Source organism: Phoenix dactylifera, unplaced genomic scaffold (genome assembly GCF_009389715.1).
Source record: "Phoenix dactylifera cultivar Barhee BC4 unplaced genomic scaffold, palm_55x_up_171113_PBpolish2nd_filt_p 001475F, whole genome shotgun sequence".
In the NCBI taxonomy this organism is placed as follows: domain Eukaryota; kingdom Viridiplantae; phylum Streptophyta; class Magnoliopsida; order Arecales; family Arecaceae; genus Phoenix; species Phoenix dactylifera.
In genome coordinates, this window is record NW_024068789.1 from 43,919 (window position 1) to 65,104 (window position 21,186).

General features: G+C 36.3%; 1 protein-coding gene across 1 annotated transcript; it reads right to left on the bottom strand.

The window, feature by feature from the left end:
• Positions 1-19,384: 19,384 nt before the first annotated feature.
• Positions 19,385-20,810, bottom strand: LOC103712770 (protein SOB FIVE-LIKE 3-like). Its single transcript, XM_008799390.4, has one exon. The coding sequence runs from the start codon at positions 20,069-20,071 to the stop codon at positions 19,598-19,600; it is 474 nt and encodes a 157-aa protein (XP_008797612.1). The 5' UTR covers positions 20,072-20,810; the 3' UTR covers positions 19,385-19,597.
• Between the last annotated feature and the right edge of the window lie 376 nt (positions 20,811-21,186).

Consider the following 21,186-nt stretch of genomic DNA (forward strand, 5'->3'; position numbering starts at 1 on the left):
AGAAAGCAAGTGCCCAATGGGAACAACTTTTGAGCAGCATTACCTTGTGGCTCAAATTTGATGGTCAAAGCATGAATAAAGGTAAGAGATGTTGGTCGTTTTAGGAAAAAGAAATATCGATAGAGATGACATTGTTTTGTATAAATGATTCAATTGCAGCTTCTAAATCATGAGACTTGAGGGTACAATTGATCACTTGTTACTATTGATGCGTCCATGATCAACACTGGGTGATTAAATAGAATGAATGAACATGTGGTTTATCTTGTTCAATCAATCTGTTTTTGGCTGCTAGATTAATGAATGGATGGATGGATGGATAGTTTCATCATCAATAAATGTAGTATATTATCAACTTAATTTTTTAGTATTATCTAAACAAGCAGCAATAAATAACACTAGACTAGATAAGCTTTCATATTGTTTAACCTTTTTTTTTGTATTTTTTAGGAGTAAGAGTTCAGAGTTGTTATATATAATCAGTAGATAAAATAAATATCTGCTACCACATAGTGGTAGATCATGATCTCCACTTTCGACAACATACCATGGGCATTTAGATTTTTTTTCTCCTCATGTATGATATGATCTTATATATTAAAGCAACGCCACATACCATACCAAAAAAAGCAATGCAACATAAAACTTCTTTCCATTACTATATTTATCTTTGCTATATATTTATTTACAAACATTTTTTTTTAATTACATATTTGGTTAAGTCACTCTCCCAAATTAGATCGACCAATTTTATGGTACCATCACTCGTGTCCAAGTGCCAGTCTTTTTTTTTTAGGGTAGTGCTTTAAGTGTTAGTCTCCATGTCATAACCCACATCCCAAACTCTTCTTATCGGGATTTTGCACTTGATACTAGTGGGAGAGGAGAGCAAGGATCCCATGCTGCGCAGTGCTTAATGGTCGTTATTAGAAGAATAGCTATCAAATAAGATGGTCTTACGTGCCTGAAAATAGTACGTTGTTGTTGATAGCCATCCATCTCTTAATAGTAACCATCGAGTGCTGCATAGCACTCTGCAGTGCAAACCGTGCACTATAAGAAATTGTGAGTCGAAAGAGGATAAGCTCAACAAGCTTTTCCTCGCATCGTTATAATATCCTACCGTAACACTTTGTTAATCCTTTTGAGCAGAGGACATTTATTAAAAAAAGGTCCCTAGGTGTCCCACCATTTGGTTTTCTTTTCCTTAAATCCACGTCGGTCTTCTATCTCGTTAAAAAAGAAAAACATAGTATCTTCTTTGGATATAAAATGACATCTCTCCAGCCTTTTTGATCAATCGTGGATGAAGGATGTCTCTAGTCTTCCCAAATGGCATCAATAGGTCATCCTTGTTTTATAGCCGAGACAAGAGTATGCATGAGGCTCGCCTCCTAACCAAAAAGAAAAATTAAAATAAAAAGCCAAGACTAGCTTATGTTCTTTGATTAACTATGGATAAGGTTATTGAAACCTTGGAGAGATAACCATACACATTGATATATCTCACTTTTTGGTAATCTATGATTGCCTTTTGAACCAGGGTTTTCTTATGTTCTTTGATTTTTTTCTTGTTTATTGTTTATTTTAGGTACACCGTGCTCTAGCGTGACGCAAACTTGTACATAAGTGCTAAAGATACTGATCTAACAAATTAAGATGGTACCGATCCACTAAGATTGTGGATAATAAAGGTGATTAGGCCCCTGAGCAAATGGGCAGCTTTCTACTCGCTGCTTTGAATATTTGTAGGAGCAATGTGATAGGTGTCGTCGTCGTTATCGTCATCGTTGCCAATCTTTTCGTCATCTTCTCGATCCCTGTCATCGTCGGTAGAAATGCACCTCCAAGTGGTGTGTCCACATGTCGAGCTTCTGCTCTTTAGAGGCTGATAGAGACTCTGTTTTATTTCGAACTTGGGATTAATAGGCGGGCTTCTTGCCGCGGACCATTTTTGGCTGGAATCTTGCCGCGGTCCAATTTTGGGTGTGGCTTGGGCTGGCTAGCATTTGTAAACTTGGAAAAATAAACATTTTTAGGTAGGAAAAGATCATCACTAAGCATGATTAATAGTAGTCGTGTTAAAAGTTCATTGTATCATTATATATATATAAAAAAAAAAAGTCTAAAGGAGGTTTGTCATGCCCCAAACCCGTCATCCGGGTCCAACCACATAATATGGCCGCACACTCTCGAGGACAGAGCTAGAGAATATGCTAGATCTAAAAAATTTATCACAACCTCGATATCCGTGAATAATAATGATCTCAATTCATAACAAACAATAAAACTGATCCAATTACATAATTTAATTATCCAACTAGTATCAATGATACTCTATCTATTTATCTCTTTCCTATATAATCTCAACCATAGCCAAGTATTAAGTCACTTAAGAAAAAGGAGATGATGAGCTTTACAGCCCAGTAAGAATCCCAAACAATTATACCATAAGGAATAAGAAAACAATTTATTAGCAATACCGGATAAAATGAATATTGTATCAATACTCAGAAAGTTCATAAAAATAACATGTACGTAAGTTCTCATTATCATCTTTTTTTAAAGAAGCATATATACACACACACACAAATGTAATCAATTGTTCAACAACAATTTCTTATATCATTTTATATATTTCTTATTAACTTGATTTTTATATTTCTCATTGTTTAACTTTCAGCTTTGGACTAACCAAGATCATGACTCAATCCAAAACTGACAAAATTCTATGCATAAGCCTGTGGAGGCTATCCTCATGCGTTAGTCCATGGGCGCTATCCCACACGTAAGCCTGTGGAGGCTATCCCATGCATTAACCCATGGGTCCTATACTATGTTTTAGCTCGTGGAGGCTATTCCGTGCATAAGTTCGTAGAGGCTATCCTTATGCATTAGCCCATGGGTGTTATACCATGCTTAAGTCCGTAGAGACTATCCCACATATAAGCTCGTGGAGGCTATCTCCATGCATTAGCCTATGGGCGCTATCTCATAACGAGATTAGTCCAAATCATATCTTATGTCCGATTTATATATTATTTTATCAGTTACTATTTATACAATGAATTTCTCTCAAATTTAAGATAACTTTTTTACATAATCTTGTTCTCAATATTTGATACGTATAATAAACATATGAATATATTTATATCGGAAACATATCATCATATGCTAAACCAAATCTCACAATACAAATCCAGTAGTACAAACCAATAAACATATATATATATATGGTGACCAAGTATAGAAATTTTTACCTCTATCGCAATCCAACGCAGCTATAATGCTATCAATCCATACCTAACATGTCCAGTCAATTTAATATCAATATAACATTAACTTATCTCTTATCAATTACTCGCCATATCAATGCATCAATTATTTAGTAATTACCTAATTTTAGAGTTCTAATATTCGAATTATCCATATTCTCTATTCTCCTTTAATTAAAATAAAGGGCCAGGGCCTTACCTCAATTTAGAAACTAGAGTGTAGAATCTCGTTGGGCTTCTTTCTTTGCAGATGACTGTAGCTCCATATAAAACCAGAGCTTGATTATGAAAATAGATTCGTATAGGAAAATATACGAGGCTAACTAGATGAGAATGCCCAATTGTTTGAATTGGTTAGCACAATATAACTCAATCCATCTGATCAAGAAATATATATCTAATCAAGAAAAAGATAATAGATCAGGGGTTATCAATTGTTGGTCCAATGATAGCTGACAATAGTCGGATGTAGGATGGACAGGGTCGACTAGGTAGTAGCATCCATAATTCGGGTTGGTCCGCTCTGGCCAATCAAACTAGTCAAATCATGAAACAAAAATTAAACTATGGTATAGGTAGCACAATAGAAATTTATGATGATAGAGTCCAACGATGCTCGACAATGGTCGGGGTAAAGCTAGCGCGACGGGTGGTCGCAGTGACACTGGTCTAGGACCCTCTATTGGGGTCAACCTGGATCTACAAAGAGAATATTTAAGACCCTCCTGCTGGGTCCAAAGAACCATGCAAAAAGAGAGAAATGGATAAGAGAAAACCAAGAGAGAGGAGAGAGGAGAGAGAAAGAAGAGAGAGAGGAGAAGAGATGGAGAAACCTTTTTTCTCTTCTTCACGAAGAGGGGAGGTTATCTTCCCCTTCGTCTTCAATCAGAACCAAGGCAGCAAGGGTGTTCCAGCCCTTGAAGGAAGCGGCGGCTACTGGCGGCTCCCAATCGCAGTCATCATCGGCAACGGTGACCAACCAATGAAAGGAAGAAGGAGAGAGGAAGAAAGCGAAACAAGGGATGATAAATCTCGGCCTAGATCGTGGCCGATCCCACCGATAAATGGCCACATGTTCTTAGTGGTCCCAGAAGGTGGCGGGGCTCGACCAAACCCGACAACAGTGGAGCTCAGAAGAATAAGAAGCATGCCCTCTTTCGGACGTAAATCCAATGATTTGCTAGCTCGATTCAAGGTGGCAAAGGCTATAAAACCAGTAAAAGAAAGGGAAGGAGGCATAGAGCAATTATCTCAGTCTGATGAGGTGGTTCAACCATGTTTAATCGAGTTTATTTTACAATAAAAATCTCTGAATGCAACAAACGATATATTGGCATACTTAAATAGCAGCAAGCTAGCTTGGATAATACATATGCAAAATCAGGATCTGAACTGCACTTTGTCTATAATCTAAAGATAATTATTATTTTTTAAAAAAATAAAACGATTAATCAAAACTAGATTACATAGGATGAATAGATTGAGCCCATTAGCCCAACAGCCAACCATATATGCTTGCCTCGATCCATGTAAATTGACTCGTGTCTACAGCACAAGTGCTTGACAGCCACTTAATTCACAGATGATGTTCGCTCGCATAGTTGCATCCATAGTTGAGTCCCTGGAGTTACATCGCCAATTATTCAGATCTTATCCTAGGATTAGTTAAGCTTTTTGTGAGCAGCTCTGATTTTGCTTATGATTAGTGTTTAGCAAGAATCTTTGTACTCACTCCAATCGGCACCTGCTGTCATGATCATTCATTGAAAGTTCTTAATTTTTTAGATCAAACCATTCTTTGAAAGTTAGGCTCCATTTGGGGAGTTTTTGGAGGGCTGAAAAGTACTTTCTGGCCCTCCAAAAGTACTTTTAGATAGAAAAATGGTATTTGGTAAAAATTTCGAAAAGCTGTTGAGCTTTTTCGGAAAGCTAAAAAAAGCTTTTTGGCAAAAACTCCATTTTGGAGCTTTCCGAAAACGTTGTTTTGAGCTTTGTCGGAAAGCTCTATTTTTGACCAAAATACCCCTATTTTTTTTAAAAAAATTTCCTCTCCAAACGCTCATCTCACTGCCCATTCCCCTGCCACCCCCCCCCCCATGCCACCGCCCCCATGGTGGGGAGGTGCCGAAAAAGAGGAAGAAGGGGCGGTCTTCCCCTTCTCGTGGCCGCCGCCGACAACGATGTCTCTGTCACAGATGGGGAGGTGCCGAAAAAGAAGGAGGTCGACCGGTCGCCGCAGATGTCCCCGCCCCCATGGTGGGGAGGTGACGAAGAAGAGGAAGAAGAAGGGGGCGCCCTCCCACTTCTTGCAGTCGCCGCCGGCCACGATCGCCTCCTCCCGCGTCCGCCACGGCTCGGCCCCTTTCCGGCGCCGTCGACCTCGCGGGAGCAGAGTACTTCGCAGGGGGCCAGCCGCGGTCACCAAGACTGCCGCAGGCGCCGCCGGCCACGACCTGGCCCCCTCCCGCGGCCGCCGTGGCCTAGCCCCCTTTCGGCCTCGCCGGCCGCATGGGAGGAGAAGAAAGGAGAAGGGGGGAGAGGAAAGAAAGAGAAGAAAAAGAAAAGGGAAAAAAAGAAGAAAAGGAAAGAAAAAAAAGAAAAGAATAAGTAAATAAATAAATAAATACATAAATAAATATATATAAATGAATGAATAAATAAATAAGATAATAAATAAATATATTTCAATAAATATATATACGAATGAATGTATAAATAAATAAATAAAATAATGAGTGAGTGGCAAATAATCTGATTTTTATGATATTGATAGGTACAGTGAATTTGTCACCATTGTTATATTATACTATAAATATAATATTATATTACATTATATCATAATAGATTAATATGTTATGTTAAATAATTTAATATTATGTAATATTACGGAAAATTAATTTATACTAATAATTATAATATTTTATACCTTTATTATTGTATTATACTATAAATATAATATTATAATATATTATATCATAATACATTAATACGTTATGTTATATAATTTAATATTATGTTATATTATGAAAAATTAATTTATACTAATAATTATAATGTTTTATACCTTTATTATTGTATTATACTATAAATATTATATTATACTACATCATATCATAATACATTAATATGTTATTTTAAATAATTTAATATTATGTTATATTATGAGAAATTAATTTATATTAATAATTATAATATTTTATACCTTTATTATTGTATTATACTATAAATATAATATATATTACATTATATCATAATACATTAATATGTTATATTAAATAATTTAATATTATGTTATACTTTAATAATTATATTACTATTATGCTATGCTATACAATGTCATATTACTATATTATAATAATATTATTTTACATTAAAGTAATATTATACTATATGGTATATTATGTATTAATATATGTTATATTTTATTATGCTCTGTTGTATAATACTATGCAATGTCCTTTATGGTAATTTTGTCATACAAAAATACTTTCTCAGTTTGTTTACCAAACACATGTTAAAGTGCCACAATACTTTAGAAATGCAGTTAGCAAACAGCAAACAGCTTTTTATAAAAGCTCTACTTCAGACAGCTCTACTTCCAACAACTCCCCCAAATAGGCCTTAGTCATAGGGTTTAAGATAACTACTTTTAATATCATTTTTATAGCCCTTCATAATAATATCCAATTAAGGCCCCCCTTTTTGTTATATATAGATACATAAGACTATTGCCATTAGCTTATGGTAATTATGTAATGGTTATAAAGTAACTATTAATCACTTTTTACTTCATCTTCACCTCTACAGAGAAAAAAAGTTAAAAATATTTGATCTCAGTGACAGCAGGAGTGTATATATATATATAACGAAATCAATCAATGAAGAGAGAGAACTGTCAAGAAGGAGAAGAAAAAAAGTGCGAGTAATATATTTGGTGCGCAGCAAATCAATGCATTCTAGGGCTAAATAGGTAACTAGCAGTTGCTATTTCAGTGATAACGTGGAAGAAATTAAAAAAAGGTAAATAAGCTTGGCATGCCAAAAATGAACAAAGATAGAGATTTAAGGTCTCTTAATAGCATTCTTTATGGGTTCATTGGAAGCCATTTCAGGCTTCAATAGTGTGAGAGCAAGGTCACGTATACTGTAGCTTGTAAGATTCTTGTTTGACTGTTGGACTAGTGATCCAGGGGTCCAATTCCATGAGAAAGTCCAAGAGTTAGTTGTACCATGGGCTCAGTCCATGAGGGTTCCCACCTTGTTAGATGACTCCTGCGTATTCCTAGGACTATGCCAAGAAAAAGAAAAAAAAAGGTAAAACGTGTGGGACAAGAAAAGATAGATTTTTCAGGACGACGAGAGCTTGGAGAGGTATTTCCTAGTTGAGAGAACTTATAGAGGCAACATTGATAAGCAAAAGGCTTAGAAAAGATACTCTTGAGAAGCGATGAAGAGGCCGACTCTAGGGTGCAACCCCAATCCCCAGATCCAGGCACCATCTAGTCTTCGGGCCAGCTGCCCCCCTTGCTAAACTATAGAAGGCTCTTGACATCGCCTTTGGGATGTAGGAAGATCTCCAAACTGGCGTATCAGAGTAATCATGAACCGCTCAGTTTCGGAGGTTGAGCGGAGGGCGGCCTGGACAGGGATTATCAACGCAAGGCAAGTTCTGAGGGTGGACCACTTGGTTATTAAGGAAGATTTAACGACGGTGATTGGTTGGATCCAGAGTCAAATAGTGTTCGGTGCTGCCCACCCGCTCCTACTTGATGTCTGCAGGAGTATGAGGGAGTGCATATCTTGGGTGGCAAAGCATGTCTGCCGTGAAGCAAATAGTGTTGTAAACTGTGTTGTATCTTTGTGACGAAGCATTTTGGAGAAGTACTTTGGCCAACTCTTCAACTATTCCGAGTGGAGCGGCATTTTATTTTTTAATTTTATTGGAAGTATTCATACTAAGCATATATGACCCGTCCATCGAAAAAAAAATATATATATTGCCGAAGGATTCTCTATAGAGCATTTGGTAGAGATACCAGAGAGCAATAAAGCAAGTTTTCTTCCTGGAGTACTTTTTCCAAGGCTGTTTGTTGTTTGGAAACCTAGAGAGATAACTTTGTATTTCTCAAATTTTATATGTTATCTCAAGTATAAGGCAAAGGGTTTGAGAGACTTTACTTCTTTGTTCTGATTTAATGGTAAAATTTCTGCTTTATTCATCCCATGGCCTTTTCCTCTTGCAGGTTTTTATCTCGATATTTTGGTGCACTTCTAATGCTTAATGCGTTACGTCTAGTTAAGTACTATGTTTCGCTATTGCTATTGCCGTGTTTTTGATGTAAACCCCCTTTTCCGTTTTTTTTTTTTTTTGGGTTCAAAAATTGAGTCGGAGTTGTGAAATCCCATAATATAGTTGTGGAAAACATTTTAAACGTCCATTCACCTTGGAAAGGCAACCCTAAGTAAGTAACTAACTCCAAACAAGCTAATGAGATGCATAGTGTGCATTATTAGATTTTCTACAACACATTAGAAAATGATAATATAAGTTTATCAACAAAAAAAAAAGAAAGATTAAATACCTATATGACCCTGGTGAAACATGTCAGTTGGAATTGTTGAGTTTTCAAATGATGCCCAGCCTTTTGGCCCTTATTCCTAGTATAAGCCAATAGATTATAAACGTAGCTTTTGAAATATCTTATGTTTGTCTAATAAAGGCCAGGTAGCTTTGCCGCCCTCATCATTAAAAAAAAAATAATCCTATATTAGGTTGGAGTTTTTAAAGAAGAAAAATGAGAAACTAGTTTTTCATAGCTCATGAAAGAAAAAACTCATATAAAATATGAGAAAGTTCAATTTCTACTAGCTAAAAATTGGAATAATTATTTTCTAAATGTAGACTTAAAATTTTAGATAGAATAGGGTAAGATTTTTTTCTTTATGAAGAATATAACAAGTACTGGACACAACTTTTACAGAAAACTAGATGCTCAACCAAGTATAAATTATTTTGAAACATATCATTTTTTTAATAATTAATTAAATATATAAAAAATATTTTTTCAGACAACATATATTTAGATATTCAATTTTTTGGAAAAAATACTTCAGTCAGAAAATTTTTTGCCGTGGACGAACTGAATTTACTTGTCGTGTATCCCAAAATCCATGGTTAGCGGTGAGGTTCGAGGTGGCGTCCGATCGTCGGGATGCTCCCATGTTTCCGGTTTGGCAAACAAGACAATAAATAGAATGAGATCCAGAGTCAATGCCAAAGGCATGGTTAAGAGAGCTCAACTCGTTGCATCCCACGACATTTTTTGGTCAGTCCAAGGACTAGATTTTTCGTATGGAGCAAACTTTCACAACCCACTTCATATGCGAAGTCGCTTCTCCGTGGCGCATTCACCCAAAAGTTTGGGCCTTTCGGGCCATGCACGGAGACGAGACCGGAGAGGCAAACCGTGAACTTTAGCATTGCTGCTTTGGATTCATAAATACTACCCACTGCATGATCCAAAGGATGGCAAGTACTAACATTTTAAATGACATTTCCAGGAAATCTCCAGCTCGCACGTAGTTTAAAACTTTATGAAATAATAATTGTTTAAGATTCTAAAACTTGATGTTTTAGCTATACCATTTGACCCAACCAGATTTGAAAAAAAATAATTAAAATACCAATTAATATTTGTATAAAAGTTTTAAAAAAAACAACTAAAACATGATTCAAACAATAAAATCTGAAAAAAAAAGAGCTTGAGCAAACAATAACTTCTTAATTTACTATTTTGTAATATTTATTTAGGTTATCATGGTTTATTAAATTGAGCCACAACCGACCGGCGGTCAAATTGCTTGACCCGGCAATGGAATATTTCGGTTTGAACAAGTTAAAACATTGATATTTGGTCCCTCGTCCGATTAAATTTCAGTGTTACTGGTGAGATTGAGCAAAGATTTATAGCATGCTAACATAAATCAACCTCCTCTCGCAACTATCTGCATCATTTGTGCCCTCTCTTTCGTAAAACTGAGCTATATAATATTCTTTTCCTCGAATGATGTTGTCCATTGTTTAATTGATAGCATGGATGGATGGTTAGCTTGTCTGCCCACTTAATGGTGGCTAGCTTTTTTTCTGTCCAATGATCACTGTGATTATAGTGCCACATGTAAATTGATTATAATGAAAACAAGTGGGAGGAAAAGAAAAAATATTGTGGAAAATAGTGACTATAAACAAGTGTGCCACCAAATATTGCATGAAACTATAAAAGAATTTTCCACATCAAATACTTGAGAAATGGCTTGTCAAATTTCACTATCAAATTTCCTCTTTCTATAAAATAATTATCTATGCAATTTAAATATCATAGTTATCGGCTCACTCCATATGTACTAGATGAATGGAGAGGAGATTGACCTTGTCCATGCTGGAGATAGGTGAGGATTAATTAGATGAAAATGAGGTAGTGGTGCCAATTTGTTGTGCAATGAATCCCTCCTAACTATCATTCTAAGGGCATGGTCTATTTGATTGGCCTGATGTGGGTTGGACCCCTCGTATGTGCCTCGCACGTGAAGCTTGGAAGGAAGACTCTCGATAGAAATCTGCCTCCTCTTCCGATTCCGCTAGAAGAGGGGACCTAGGGCAGCCGGATTCCGATGAAGCCTCAGGGCTTCTCTATAAAATAAGTCGCCCTCTCCTCCTCTAAGTATCCTACTATCGATTCTACCCTTGGTCACCAATGATTCCAAGCTTTCTTCATTGAGATTTTTGAGAGTTTTTCGTCGAGCCAATATCGAAACTTTACCAAAAATTGAGGTAATGAACTCCTAAACCCTCTTCTACCTCCTTCATTGTCCTAAGGTTGCTATTGCCGGCCGAATTAAGGATCATTGACTGTCGAATTTTGTTGAACATGGCCTCCCCTGTCTTTGTTTTTTTTCTTTTTTTCTACTGGCCAACCATTGTGACTGACTACTATAGTAGTAGCTTGTTGCTGCCGTGACACACCACCTTTAGCCACCGCCATGCTTAGGTCGAGCTTTCCTAAGAGAGAGAGAGACAGAGACCTCCATCATTCTCTACAAGATATTCTCTCTTTTTTTTGTTTCTCCCTCCTCTCTATTCCTTTCTCTTTCCTCTCTATAGTTGATCCAAGGAATTTAGTGGAAGGGACTCAAGAAACTCAGTGGTGAACCCTAGTAGAAGGGGTAGGCTATTGAATTTCACTTTATGTTTTTATTATGAAGATTAGACATGATTTTGTATTTTAGAGTAACCATCTAGGTAAGAAGATGCTGAGCAGGCAACTCCTCACTCTAGTTTTTAGATCAAGGTATAGGTCGATATAGGCTGTGTTTAAGTCTGTCATTTGTAAAGGTAGGAATCTATGCACATGATCACCTATATATACATTTATTTATGTATTTATGAATTATTTATTGGTGATTTTTGGTTTTTTGTAGATGATTATTTATGAATTTATTGTTTAAGAAGTGCTTGAACTAGTCAAGTTAATTGTGGATAGCCAACCATGGGCAGAAACATGGTACATGAATAGCCAATTATGAGTAGGAACGTGGTATATAGGCAAGAATGTGGTATGTTGGTTTATCGGTCATGAACTCGAGCGTGGCTATGGTTAGCGCAAAATCAAATTTTAACTGTTGATAGATTCGGAGACTATTAATGCATGAGAAATGAATGTTAAGTCACATGAAACCACCATTGAGTAATTGATGATATTTGTGATAGATTTTTAGATGATATATGATGTGTGTTTGTGTGTGTATATATATTTATTTAATGGAGTTATACCGGATGTTTGATAAGAGATTTTATTGTTTATATTTTCGCTATGGTATTATTTATTTACTTATCTTTATCATGACTTTAATTTTATATAGTTGTCGGTATGTGAGGATTCTTACCGGCCTGTAAAACTCACATCATTTTTTTATTTTTTCTTTTAGAGTTGAAGAATACTTAGTACTTAGCTATGGTTTGGAATCTTGGTGAAAGGATGAATGGTTAGAACGTCATTGATACCGGTCCAATAATTGAAAATTTATAATTAGAAAACTCATATCATTTATAAATGATGTAAATCTTATTATGAAAAGATATTCGTATTGTCCAATAATATTGAAGTTACTATGAATTTACAAACATTGCATATTCTATTCAATCTTATCTTGGAAAGTGTGCAGCCATATCACGTGGCCAATTTGGATGATGGATTCGAAGCTCGATAATGATAACATTGCTTCCATCACATTGTACTGTTTTTACATTTTTTTTTTTAGAGACTAACTGCTTGAATGTCAACAAAATTGCGAACATTGCTATAATCAACATACTATGGATCTCCAAACTACGAAGCTAAAGCATGGATGATTGTTATCACATGAGAAGAACGGCTGATGCCTGCAATCCAATCTAATAAATACACTTTTTAAATATCATTTTTTAAATGCAATCCCTCATTTAAAAGTTTGAATTAATAGGAGTCTATTTTTGTTAAAATAGGAAGTCTATGTAGAGTTATATACATAAATATATCTATTTGTGTGTATATACATATATTTATATGTGCATGTATAAATGCTGCAGCAGAAGAGCAGCTCAGAACCATAGATGAAAGATCAAGTATTTTACACCGTAATAGAAGCGATGAATAGTCAGCTGTTATGCAAAAGCACGAATATTGCACGCGTCACCGTTAGTGATATATGATTCAGATAGCCAAAGATATGCGTATAGCCTAACCTCATCCTTCTGGAGAGATCTGAACTCAGAGCAAAACGATAAACAAAATCAACGTCACCTGTGAGCATAGCTTACGTTCGTCGCCGAACTTTGCCCAGTAGCCGGACTTTGGACACTGTTCCATTAGCCAACCATCCCAATACTTAGATTATAAATATAAGCTCGCATGTCCATGGTCATCCATGACACCTACCATCTCAGTTTGGCAGGTGCATTTAATTCCATGATTTTGAAGGAGGCCTTCTTCAACTTTTCTATGTCGAGGACCAGCAATTGGCCACCAAGGAGGACAGGATAGAAACGGCTTACCATGACGTTGTCTACGTGGTTCTGCTCCCTATGTGAAGAACTTGTTCGATGTTGACTTTGAAAAGATGTCGTCCAAATCGAAGCACTCTTCTCTTCGATGCCATTTACTTTCCGTCTCTTCATCTCATGCCCCTTCACCAACTTTGTCAACTATATTATATTTTTCTTTGCGAGCAGAGTGCACAATATTTGTTACTCGGTTCGCGTTGGTGCAAACGCTCGCCTCGAGTATCCCACTCGCCATCCTCATCTCCATCATCCAGATTCATCATTCTTTAGTCCATTGTCGAAGGAGAAAAAAAAAACAGGGGGAAGACAGCAAGAAGAAAGAAAGAGAAATGGCAAGGGTGTTCTTTCTCCTGTGTCTACTTCTACTAATTTCTGAGACTGATTCAAGAAGGTTGATGATGGTGCTTGACGAGCCAACCCCTGCTTCAAACTCTCATGCAAGTTTACCTCTCTCTCTCTCTCTAAAAAAAGATCATGACTTCTTGGTTAGCTTGAAGGGAAAGGAATAGTTTCTAAAGTATTGTTCTTTTCTTCTTTTCTTTTTTTTTGGAAAGAAAGAGTATTGTTTTCGAAGTTTAGACGCCAGTCGGCAAGCTTTTGGGCTGTACAATCCCACCTACCATCACTTGAAAAATCTGTCTTTTATTCTGATTACCGATGATTTCTTCTTTTTCTTGTTTGATTATTTCTATGCAGGAGCCGAGCACCGAGCAAGAAGGATGCGAACGTTTCAACAATCAGTGTGTGATGGGAAAGTGGATGGAAGCTCAGACGGATTATATCTACACCCAAGATGTCAAAGATCCATGATTTCCTTCTGAACTTGCTTCTACTTCTCCGGGTCTCTCTTTTCGTCCTCTTGGATTTGGATATGTTGAGTCCTAGAAACAATTGATGACCTCTGCTATCTGTCACGGGTTTTTTCTTTTTCTTTTTCTTTTTCAAAAAAATGTATATGTAGTTGTTTGTCTGACTGTTATTTGGTATTTGTTTTGGTCATCGAATCTACTACAAGGAATTTGCAAAAATATCCATCTAGCTATTCTTATCTGCTCGAATGTGTCTACTTGAGAGCAAACAACTATGTTGGTTCCATCTTTGTTGCCTTAGCTATCAAGAATGAGATCCAGCACCACCTACTTGAACTGGTTTAGGAATTATGGTTTAGAACTTGGATCGATCTTCTCCCTCTGTTGCCAAAGCTTCCTAACTTGATTATCCACCATCTATGCATCAAGCAAAGGTGGGTGACTGGACAGGGTTGGACGCGTCTATGTGCTCGCCCCTGTTCTAATCCAACTTTGGCAGCAGCACAAAAATGACGAGCGATGATGAAACTGAGCCCTTCGGCTCAAACAAACCGAAGAGGATCCGATTATGCTGAACGGTTTTGGTAGATCTGTTTGCCATAGGATGCGCCGGCTTGGAGATAGAGGTGAAAGCGGATCGAATAATGTTCATCTAGATCTATTTTTGCATCCGACTGATATTGATAGCTGTCACAAAAACAAAAAACAATATCGATATAGATAAATAACTACTTAGTTTGTATCGAAATGACTATTTTTGTTTGTAATTTTATATTGTATTCATAAATTTTCAGAGAAAATAAGGACTATATTAACATATTATTGACTTAACCTTCCATACAAAGAATTTTGTGGTAATAAGTTTAACTATCTAGCTTATACTCATATTTATATTTATACTTCCAATATTCGCTATCGGCATCCATTTAATATAAATATGAATATGAATTTTTGTATATGATTAAATCTATATTCGTATTCATCAAATAAAAAATAGATACAAATATGGGCATATTGATATTTGATATCCAATTCGTTTTCGATCTTACTTGGAGGTTTGTGATACTAATCTTAGATATTTAAATTCTTATGTGCATGCAAAGTAATAACACATCAAATTGACCATTCGTGGGTCTAACCTGACCTCAACTCCAACCAAGTTGGCTTAGATATTTGAACCAATACTTGGAAAATTAGCATTGAGCTGAATCCTGTATATCAATACCAACCGCCCAGCCACGAAGAGATGTTTGTCGCTGCATTTGGTGGTTTAAAACTGATCTATTGTATGTCATGAGATTGAACTAATATTTTGACAATTAATTATTTATAACAATAAAAATTTCTTTTAATAATATATATGTCTTATTTTTAGATATTCTCAAATTTTTACTATTTACAATGTTAAAAATATTAATAAGTTATATATATTTCTTTATATTATATATTTTATATATTTTCTAAAATTTAAATTATTCCTAATTATTTTTTTTTATTTATGTTGCATTAAAGAGTTACGTAGAATGCGGACCTATGTTATCTAAACTATAGTAATTAAAATAGAAAATATATCAATAATTATGCATTTTTTTTATCATATTTAGATTTTCTATATTTGAAACTTTGACATGTTTTAGTGTAAGTCTAATTTGATCAATTGACCCGATGGTCAGACTAGTGACCTGATAATCCAAACCTTTTTACTGGTCATTGTTTTTGTCCAAGTTTAACTCAAGTGTTGATGGAGGCATGGATGTAGCAGCTAGGGCTTCTTCATCAAAGGTCAGCAGCGAGAAAGTAGATAGTGGCAAAAATTTGAAGGGAGGCATTCCAGATTAGAGATCAAAGATAAGAAAGACGGAGTATGTATCAAAATGAAAGGTCGACAGGGAAAGAGAGAGATGAGAATGATGAGGGAGATGACGAGCAAGAAATTTATGCTAGAAAATATAAAAAATAGTTGAAAATGTACAAAATGATACAAAGATAGGAAGAAATAATAAATGTATCTCTAGGATTGATTCTAAATTTATACTATTCAAAATTCAAATTCAAAATTTCTCAAATCATTGATCCTTAAGATGTGGCTTGTTATGAAGCTGAGATGGAAATACCGCTGAGATGGAAATACTGCTAGCACTCCTCTGCATGCTGAGATAGGTATCACCGAGAGCTTGTAACGCAACTATTGAAAATGTTGGAAGGAAAGTCTTTAGTGAATATATAAACGAATTGATCGTTGGAGGAGATGAATTGAACATGAAGTTAACAATGAGCCACTAGCTCTCGAACGAAATGTAAACTAATTTCAATATGCTTGGCCTAAGAATGAAACACGAGATTGGCAATGAGATATATGGCAAATAAATTGTCACACCAAAGTATAGAGAGTTGAGAAAGTGAGATATCCAATTTTTGTAGAAAAGATTGAATCGAAATTAGTTCAACAATACAATTACAAAGCTTTTTGTATTCGGATTCGATAATCCAAAGTATAGGGGCCTGAGATAGAGATACTGCAAGCAATTACGATTATTTTTAGAAGACATCCAACTGCAAACCTCGGAACAGGTTGTGTTCCCAAAATGATTGGGATGCAGGCAGCTAGCTATTTCCAAAAATACCTTGCATTTTATTTTGGATCCTGGACATTATTATCCTAGAAGCCTGACTAATTCCAACTAAATAGAATCTGTTCCAGCCATGAAAGAAGCTCTCTACTTGATAGTATCAACTCTGGAAAATATGCCAGGCTGAAGCTGCAAACCTTAAAGGGCTGAAGGAGTTAGTTTTCTTGAATACATACAACCTAGGCAAGAATATTAGAATAAGGTAGTATGACAATTACCTTTTTGTTTCAACCAAAATAAGTTGTATTGGTCCGAACCGGATAGTAAAGATATACCATATTGTACCGGTTCGGTACCGGCAGTATACCGATACTCAGTATGGTAAAAAAAATCGTACTATACCATACCGATATTGTACCAGTGTGACATTAGTATAGGATCCGGTACCGAGACAAAAAATTTTGATTTCAAGCAAAACAGTATAGAGGATAATTAAAAAAATTAAAGTACAATGGACAAAGCACGTGGAAAGAAACAAATATATTATTTTTATGTACTTAAAAGAGCATGAAAACACACGCTGGCGTATGAATTTGGAAATCATGTTCCTATCCGAGCATGGCTTCTAGAGATTCAACATTTTCAACAAAGGAATGAATTAAAAAGCATTGAACATCATGGCATGCTTTTCAAACATCCAATGCTCATTAACACAAAACTGATACCGAACTAAAGCTGCAATTCTTAATTACATGGTCAAATATTACTCCTAAACCACCAAAAAGTTTAGTATAAGCTACCTAACTCCAATCTCCAATGAGTATTATATGCCGATATAATACCCGTTCTCAAACAATAAATTAGACAATATCACATTGGATGCCCGGCATTGGTACGCACCTTAGAAGACCAAAATTCTCATTTTCACATGGATGACAAAAAGAAGATAAGCTCGAGGGCTTGCTTAGATGGTATTACTTTTTGTGGTCTCTACAAGAGATCGAGAGATGGATTCTGATATTCAAACATCAATGTCATATATTAAAGTGCGTCAATCGGATGTTGTACAAAGTAAAATTCTTCTACGGAAATATGAAGCAGTTTAATGAAAACATGAACTCCTTATGACACCGACCAAGTATATGAACAGATATTTTATCTCAATCCTAGTCTAAAGATTGTTACCAAAAGAAAAGGAAAAGCATTAGCCTAACGACTATTTATTTTCTTATGGTCAATCCCTTTTTTCTTTTAAACTTTAATTAACCCCATGACCACCTAAAATCCCCATCTATTTCCTGGTTTTAATGCCTGAATCGACGGACTAGACTTCTCTCATACTGTCAGTTTTGGTATCGGAGGCGCGAAATCCACCCTTTTCCTGCAACAGTTTGATGCCGGGGTATTGGTGGCTTGAGTTGTCATAATGGACATGAAATCAGTGTAAAAAACCTCTTCTGAAGACTATAGATATCAATAAACATGGACAATTGAAGCACATCATGGAAGAGTCGATCATCTCTAGTTCTCAGCAGCACAACAATTAAAGCAGTAGGGAGACTTTTAGTGACTATTAACATAATTATGAGGAAATAACTTTGGGAAATCCACGTAGATGCATGTATTAGATAACACAATTGTGACAGGGAAGTTAAACAGAATAAATTGTAGCGAGAATCGGCACCATGGACATTGTTGAATTGTCTTTGGAAGGTTGACACCTATCTGTAATATTGAGAACATATAAAGTTGTTTATATGCAACTTTGGCACACATGCTTATTATTTTTAAGCTGGTTTCAATGTCTTAACAGCCAAAGGGGAGGTTATGGTTCAATTTTTAGCATGGTGAATTTGACAAGGCTTGGTAGCTACTACTAGAGCTATTGCTTAAAATTAGGTTAAAACTTTCTGCAATTGGTTGGTAATGGTGCTCCATTCCTGCTCATAATATATACCCCTACCTGGCAGTATAAAGTCCTCTTTATTTAGCAAAAACCCCATTGTTTCTTTAGGGTGCTTCTCTAACATCATATGGCTCTTCATATTATGTAAGTGTTTGCTTTGTTTCATTTATGAATTTCTTTCTGGATAATATATGGATGAACTCGGATTCCATATCATGTTTGGATAATTTGAGCTATATGAAGCTTAATATACGGGATGGATGGTATAACATTCTCGATTAGTTTGATGCATAGGAATGTGTTGCAGAACTGTAAGACTATTACAGATCAGTCTACCTATAGAAAAGTCCTGGAAAAGATCATTTGCCCAACTCTCTTATGGGCTCCCTGTGGATAACAGTACCTATACTATAATACTTTTCCTACCACCAAGTACGACCTTACTTTCGATGCCTGCGGACTCCAGTCTAATTGCAGAAGCTTACAAAACATAGCATGGATACTGATCCATAATTGCTAGGCTAATTTATTGTCATCTTCATTTCTTCAGAAAGGGAAATTTTGCGATAGATGATTAAGCATTGTGCTCTTTTGAAGCATCGATGAAGGTGAGCAGAACTCAAAGAAATGAAGCATGAAAACAAAACACAACCAAATCTTACCCCTCTCCATGTTCTCAAGAAGAAAGAAATAAAAAAATAAAAAAGAAGCACTATATTGTTACCGTTGGAATGAACAAGCTTCAAACTTGGATTACAAGCCTTGGATATTCTATGTTACTTGTGATTGATCCCAAAACAACAGAATGCCTTTATATTCATTTGCAGATAGCTTCTCTTAGAACTAGTTGGCATCCGTACTGAATTCCAAGCTTCTCATCCGAAAACATATAGGAAAGATCTTCTTTTCATAGCAGCAAAAAGAAAGCATTCATATTATCATTTTTCAGTTGTCTTCCTCACCTTGGAACTGGTGTGGAAAAGAGTACCACCATCTTCCCTGTGAGAAACACCAATCCTTCCTCCTTTTCTCATTTTGTTCACCCCGCAAACCTTGTTGGATGAGTATGATGAGTGCTGATTACGCTCATCGTCTTCAAGCTCATTGTCATCATCATCATTATTGGGAAGACCCATTACACTACTTCGATCACATTTTGTATCACCATGCCTGTGCTGAATTGGTCCACTAGAAGCATCTGAAGCCATGGAATCATTATCTTCATCATCTTCATTGCCACCATTGCTTTTGTTGCTGTTGCGATCACTATCATGATCCTCTTCCTCATCATTAGATACGACTTCAATGTCACTATCTCCACCATCATGCATGGGGGATGCAAGGTACATGGTCCAACCAGACTCACAGCTGCTACATTCTTCTGCCTCCCTGATGAGTGGGGAAGACTCCATATCTGAGGAAGAAAGAAAACACAGAACCGAGAAGGGAACCCAACAAACTGAGAAAAAGTTCACTTCAACTCCAACTTCTTTAATAGCCAAACATTTACTCCATCTACCACATCATTAATTAGGATGAGTGACACCTACTACCTGAGAATTTACTGCATCTTTGAATCATCTGACAGTTCTATGAACAGCAGGCAGCTTTGGAGCAAGAGACAGAAACACATATTACTAGAGGAACAGAATAGATGAAGGTCATTAATTTTGAAGGATCCCATCTTCTTAACTTTTTTTTGTCTTGCAGACAGAATGCTCTTAAATAGGAGAGGCAGCCAATCCTCATCACCGCTGCCAGCTACGCTTTTGACAACTTTTAATTCTCTGTCTTGCCTTCAGACCCTAGAAGGCCACCTTTTTAAGCAAAATGTTGGGGCTGGAGTTGGTGAAGTTGTCAAAAGGGTATCTTCATCAATTATCCAGCTGCCCTTAGTGTTCCTCTTTTACTTGCCTCTCACTACCCTATAGGGAAGAATGCAAACGTTTATCAAGGACAGGACAATGCTTTAATGTAGATGGTGGCCGTGTAGCTTAAAGCAGGCTTTTTTGCAAAGTGGTCTTGTTTTAATGGTGTGAGGACAGAAAGCTACAATCTTTTATACCATGCAGGTGTAATTATCTGCATGAACACGACTTTCTCCATAATTTATGGCGCCTAATGTTTCACATGTGAACTTGATAAAATATCAATGGCATTTGGATTGAAACTAGGATCTTAGGCTCTGCAATTTTTAAGTGTCACATTCCCCTCAATCTAGGGTGTCTTGTTAGTAGGTGGTCTCACAAAGATGATCAACTGGCCGAAATTGCACCGACTCCTTGTTGCTAGTTGGCCATTAAATTCTCTTTGTTTGCTGGTAAGTTAGGCAGGTTCCCATCCGCAGTGTTCATAATCAAGAAGGCTAAGGCACTCTGCTATCGACTAAATTGTGAGAGAGAGAGAGAGAGAGAGTGGGCAGAGAAACTTCATCCTATCTATAACTGATAGGAAGTGGGATCATGTAAAGAACTTAATACATACCTTTAAGCTAGGTTAGAGCTTATGTATCTAGATTCCATAAGCA

Coding starts and splice junctions, on each gene's coding strand:
- LOC103712770 (XM_008799390.4), bottom strand. CDS start 20,071: ATGGAGTCTTCCCCACTCATCAGGGAGGCAGAAGAATGTAGCAGCTGT.